The 6,305-nt window shown below is 54.9% G+C and overlaps 1 protein-coding gene across 1 annotated transcript in view; it reads right to left on the reverse strand.

The window, feature by feature from the left end:
• Positions 1–635: 635 nt before the first annotated feature.
• Positions 636–6,305, reverse strand: part of LOC104169193 (protocadherin-9-like) — a gene marked incomplete at its 5' end in the record, with an annotated part of 25,143 nt that continues 19,473 nt past the window's right edge. Inside the window, one exon of the mRNA XM_009710030.1 lies at positions 636–1,021. Within this exon, the coding sequence (XP_009708332.1) occupies positions 636–1,021 (386 nt within the window). The remainder of the gene's footprint in view (positions 1,022–6,305) is intronic.

A 6,305-nucleotide genomic window follows, 5' to 3' on the forward strand; every position in this document is an offset into this window, starting at 1 on the left:
TGGGCCAGACGCTGCGCTCCCGTGGGCTCTTCCACGCAGCAAACCATTCAAAGCTGGAACTTGCTCCCTGTGGTTTGTTTCTGTTTTTTTTTTTTTTTTTCTTTTTTTTTTTTTGTGTTTTTTGTTTTTGTTTAAATGTCTTTTGTTTCAAGGACAATAAAAAGTTTCGATCAGGCAGGACTTGAATGTCATTCCTAAGATTCGTATTTACAGGAGTCTACAGCAAAGAGACAGGCAGCTCGCTCCCCGTGCGTGGGGACACCCCTCGTCCTATGCCCCAGGAACTCCACCAGCTCTGCGTGGACCTTTGGTACGTAAGCCCTTCTCCCCAGCCGTGCCCTCCGCACCAGGAGCCTGCCCAGCCCTCCCCAGCGACGCAGCAGTTCGGAGACATGCACCCAAAAGTGCTCGGAAATCGGGTTTCGGATGCTTTCATCCTTCCCACCCACCCCCAGCCCCAGGAAACAACGGGTTAAAAAGGCGCTCCTCTCATCCCTGCCTTGCCCTGCCCTGCTGTCCGCAGAGCCCACTGCCTGGAGAACCGGCCACCGGAGCAATAAAGCATTGAAGTTTAAAATGTTCCTCTGGACACTGGCCTCAGAAGCGCATCTGCTCCCTGGCCCTCACGCCCAGCCTCACAGGTATATCTCCCTCTTGGTGGTCTGGGATGAGGGGGTGGTGGCTGGTTGGAAGTCCGAGGTCTGGGTGAGAGGAATTTCCTCCATGGGAGAGTCCTTGCAGGGCTCATGGCTACTATTGGAGAAGGCACTGTACGTGGGGAGCAGGCGGAGGTTGGCCATTTTGGTGCTGCGCTCTTCTGAGAGTCTGGGGCTGCCATTCCCGACTTGCTCTTGACTCCCTCTGTCTTGGTAAGGCACAAAAGTGGAGAGTTTGAGGGCGTTCTTGGGCCTGCGGCTGGGGGAGGACTGGCCGGGCATCCAGCAGGTATCGGAGTGGCCAAACTCTGTGCACTCCCGGGTACAGGTCCCAGTCATGGCTACATCGGGCAGAGGCCGGAGATCTGCAGAGAAGCAAGCGAGAGCATTGTTACGCACACCCCAGGTACCACCGTCTCGGGATGGGAGGATGGAGCACAGGGAAGAGCAGCAGAGCCTAGACATCTCCGTCCTACCCACACTCTCCCATGGCGGAACAGCCAGACCGACGGCTACCCAAAGACCAAAGGGTAGAGCTGGGAGGGGAACCCAAGGCTCCTGACAGCCGATGCCTCCCATCCAAGCTCACAGCCCCAGCTCCCCCTGGACAAGCATCCTCGCTGCAACAGGTGCGTGCAGAGAAACAGGAGGCAGAGCACGGGGCAGAGCTCACTGAGCCCACCCCCTTTGGAGATGAGCATTGCACAGGAGGGGGTCCACAGCCTGGATTTGCACAGCAGGAGACAGGCTGCCACTGGACTCATCACCCCACAGCTGTGGGTACCACCTGGGCCCTGCTAGGCTCCAGGAACTCTCTTGATGCAGTGCCTTTGGGCACCACTGACAGCTTCACTGTGCAGAGACAGAGAACTGCCGTAAACACAGTCAGGTTCTTCACTGCCCTGAGCTACAACCATATTTCCTGAGCACCATCCTTGGGTAGCCCTGCCCTGCTCACCATCAAGCATGCCAGACCACCTGCAAGCCTCCTCAAGCACCCATCAGCAGAAGCTCCAAGCCCAGCCAGAAGTCCTCAGACATTGGCTGGTCTCCTGCGGAGCCTGAAATCCCTGAGCACAGCAAAGCACACATGGGCAAACCCATGCCTACCCCGAGAGAGGCTGGACATAGTTGATACTGCCCCAGTAGCGCCCAAGCCTCTCTGTGCACCAAACACCTGCCTCTGAGAGAGCCAGGCATCTGAGGGCATCAATAGCTCCCTGCTCTTGGCATAGCAGGGAAACTCTGACCACCAGCTACACCAGTTCATGGTTTGGTGTCCTCACATACCAGCCACCCTCTATCCCAGACACTACAAGGCCTTCTTGAGTCTTGGCCATGGGTCCTTTACACAGGGAGTACCTGTCCCAAGTCTTTAGAGGTCGAAACTTGGCATTTCCATGCAGAGGTGAGTGTTCCTCCAAGAGCCATCCCAGATACAAAGCCATTGCTCGCCATCTACCCTAACTTGAGGCACAACATAGCCCCCTGCCACTGCCTGGGACACATCTCTGCCCACTACCACAAGGAACTGCTGGCAGATCAAGCCTGGTGCTGATGCTGGGATGAAAGAGGGGGCTGCTGATGACCTTGAGACTGCTCTCAGTTGCAGACATCCTTTCTGGTTCACAGAAGTCCTCTCCATCTCTCCACCCAGGAGCTCATTCCACTACCTTGCTGACAAAGAGCCCTGCAGACTGATGGAGGGAGATACTAAAGAGCTCAGGGGACCTGAGACGTATGGGTCTTTCATCAGCTCAGGACATGCCTCCTCCCACCAGATACACACTGGTACACGTAATCTCCTCCTCCCAAAAAAGGACAAACTCACTGGTACTCCCTCAGCCCTGGGAAGAAGCAAACCAGAGCCGTTCACACCATGCTGGGGGCTCTTCCCCTGTCAGCACATCCCTCCTGCCACCAGTTCAGGCGTCTCGGACACAGGCGTCTCCGAGTCACCCTGGCACAGCTTTCACACACAGGCAACCCTGGGATGCAAGGAAGGTCTCTGCAGGAGAAGGCTCCATACAATGCTGGGAACAGTTGACAAGGGTCACAGGTGAGAGCTAAAGAGATGGGCATGGAAAAAGGGGCAAAGTTAGCAGTGCGTGAGCATATCTTGCCCTAAAACAAGCCCCAGTGACTGCATCCAAAATTCTCAGCTCCTCTGGGGGCTGAGGTACTCCTGTTTTTCCCCCTGGTTCCTGTGGAGGCTCTGGCACCCATGCTGCTCTCAGTGCTGGGAGCCGCCTCCTGTGTCCCGTCCCCTGGTGCACACGTAAGCTGTGATATCCTGGCAGAAGCCATAAGGACATACCTCAGCGCAGACCCCCTTCACAGCCTGCTTCGCTCAGGGGACTCTAATGAGGAGCAGAAAAAGGACGAGAGGGTCACATCATTGCACAGCCCCCCAGCCTCCACACCCACCCTTAGGATCCTCCTGGACCCTTCATCCTCTGCCAGCCCTCCCCATCACATTGCACCAAGCCCCACAGCTTCCGTCTGGTACCCATTTCCTCCAGGAGTCCCTTAGCCTCTTCTGGCCCTGCTCCAGCCTCCATGAGGCTGCTTGGCCACCACTGCTGATCTCTCACTAGTTTCTCCAGCCTTATCCTAGCCTCCTAGGAGTCCACTGGCTCTTGCAGGACTCACACTGGAACCTGAGGCAAAGCTTGAAGCCACCTGGCTTGTGGCACCTCGAGTCCCTGTGTGCAGAGGGACTGGGGCTGTGCATCACACGGCAGTGCGCGCGCGCGCACACACACACACACACACACGGATACAGCCCAGTCGGACGCATGCTGATGTGCTCATGCACCACAAACGGGCACACTCAAACGAGCTCGTGCAGAGGGGACAGCCATGCTCACACCACGGGGTGCAAAAGCAGAAGCCCAAGCGTCACAGGGGACAAGATGCCCGCACAGGCCAGCGTGAGAGCATAGCTTGCCAGTGCATGTCTTTGGGGTCATTCTCAGGGCTGGCCACAGACCAACTGTCCTATTTCCTGAGCATGTGGAAAGTTGCCTGATTTCTTTCTCCTAGCTACAGATAGAAAGCAAGATACGAAACCAGAGGCGAGACAGCTCGGTTTTCATTTCTACCCTGTGCAAGTCAAAGCACGGACTAGAGCCTGGGTCCTAGATGATCCACCAAGTCTTCCTCTCGGGACAACAGGATGCCCTGGTGGCCACCAGCTTGGTCAGTTTGAGGTCGTGTTATTATTGTCTTTCTCTTCTTCTGTTCAACAGGCAATGTCACTGTCTCTCTCATCTACTTTTCTACCGGACAAATGGGATGGCTTGTCATCTTTTCCACTTCCAGAAAAGCCTTGGTGCTGCGCGCTCCCAGGGTGGGGAGCGGATGAGTGCCATCACTTCTCGCTCTGGCAGAAGGTGCTTTGCTGAGTCTATAGAGGGTACTGGCAGGACCGAAATAAAAGCTACCTCTCCAATGAACAAAGCTATGGTGGTTTCCTTGTGCCAATGGCAGCTTAGAAATCGCAGGATCAAGCAGGAACGCTGTGTTCAGGGTCTTTTATTCTGGTTTTCCTATTGTCTGTTTCTGGCACTAAAGTCTTTTTCCAGTGTTGTCCCTTCACTTGCAGTGAGATGCTGGCATCAGAGCTCTGCCGCTAAAGGAGCGTATTATGTGCCATGAGCACAACTCGCTCTGCTTTAAGAGCCCGGGAACGGGGCAGGGTGTAATTCCTGAATAGCTGTGATTTAGAGCAAACATGACCCTACAACCTAATTCTCAGCACATGCCGGTGGTTCAGAGATGTGCCACCGCAGACAAGCAGAAATCTTTCTTTGGGGGTAAACACTGGTGGAAATTTTGCCCACAAAGTGCTGATTCTGGATGCCCTGCGGTGTGGTGAGGGGGCAGAGCCCAAACCTCACCTTGGGGCCAAGGTGCCCTCTTCACCTCACAAAATGTATTCGGGATTTTGGATCCCTCCTGCACCCCAGGAATGCAGTTTTGTGACTCTGAATCCCTGAAATCTGACAAAGTTCCCAGGTGATGAAAAGGACGGCCGTGCCCTCTCCAGCATCTCATTCCTCCTCGGCATCCTGGCCACGCAAGTTAAAAGCTATGTCTGTGCAGCTGCCTTGTTTTCCTGAGCTTTGCCCTCTCACTGTGCTCCTTTGGAGGGCTGGCCCATCCTGTTATCAGCATTTCCATGCCAGAAGGCTGTACTTCACAGCCAGGAGGGTTGCGTGGTTGTTTGGGCATTCACAGCCCTCAGTCTCCTGGCTCCCTCCTTTCTATAGCTTTGCATTTCTCCAGCATCCTCTTGTTCGCTGCCTCGGGGCTGCTCTGCCTCGGCACATTGCATAGGGATGAATCCGGGGTAGTAAAAGTCGCATCCCTTTGAACTTTTCAGATGAAAAGGGGGCACGGTTGGGGCTTTACACTGAGAAGCATTCAGAGATGCACCCTGGGCCCTCGTTCTGGGTGGAGGAGGGGAATCTCTCTCGAGTCACGGCTGTTCTCGATGCTGGCGTGGCTGTTGTCAACTCCTGACATCCAGGGCACCTCTGCTTTTTGTGAAGGAGACTGTGCCAGGCTGTCTCCTCCGGGAAGAGGCACATATTGGTGCCGCTGATAATTATTTCTCTCTATATATTCCCATGCAGGGCAGGAATACATCCTGTTGCAGCCACTTGCAAGGGCTTCTCTAATAGTATTATTGCTCTTAGTGGGGGATTTCAACAGTACACTTGAGTACTGTTAGACAGGAGACAAAAGCAGGCAGCTGCATTCAGCAGGCACTCCCATCTCCTGTAGCAGATGTGCAGAGGTTCACTCGCCCACTGCAAGCCAGGTAGCTTCAAGCAGAGGTTGAGAGCCAGCCTCAACCACTTTTTTTTTTTCCCCACCATCTGCGAAGTCTGCAGTCTGGTTTGGTTCTCCCTGTCTTCCCTTTGCGTCAGACATCAGCACCGTACGTGTGGTGTGCGGCGCTGGGTGAGCAGGGATGATGCAGTGCAAAAGGCCAGATCTGGTGGGTGAGGGGATGTAGTGGGGCAGCTAAGGGAGGGAAGACAGTGGGACTGTGGGGATGTGACACAGCAGAGCACAGCAAAGGATGCAGAGAAGCCTGGAAGAGAGGACGAGGGAAGCACAGCATGCTAGGAGGGACTGGAGAGGTTCCGTGGTACGGAGAAATGGGGAATATGACAGTGTGGGGAGAGCAGCTTGGAGGTAAAGCAGGCTACTTTCCTGAAACATGAGATCAGAAAGACTCCTCTTCCCTAGCTGGTGGCACGGAGAACATCGGCCACTAATTTCAACCAGCTACCCCTCTTCAGAGCCCAAAAGCACTGTCCCTCTTCTAGTCTCGGTCAGGGGGTAAAAGGGTGGAGCGTGCTCCACGTTGCAAACAGAGGGCTGGGGTGCAAGGTATTTCTTTCAAAATGGCTGTCTTTCAGCCGGGGAAGGATGCGGTGATTCCAGTATAGGCAGCTTTACCACCTCTGTTGCCCTGGTGTGGACATCTGGAAACACCCCTTCTCCCACACCAAGCCCTCAGAGCTCTGCAGACCACTCCTGGGACATCCCTTACAGCAGGGACCCCCTGTGACATCATATCCCAGCAGCACTATTCCCCCTGCCTGCCGCTACAGCATCTATACAACGGGAACA

Source organism: Cariama cristata, unplaced genomic scaffold (assembly GCF_000690535.1).
Source record: "Cariama cristata isolate BGI_N322 unplaced genomic scaffold, ASM69053v1 scaffold32651, whole genome shotgun sequence".
NCBI lineage: Eukaryota > Metazoa > Chordata > Aves > Cariamiformes > Cariamidae > Cariama > Cariama cristata.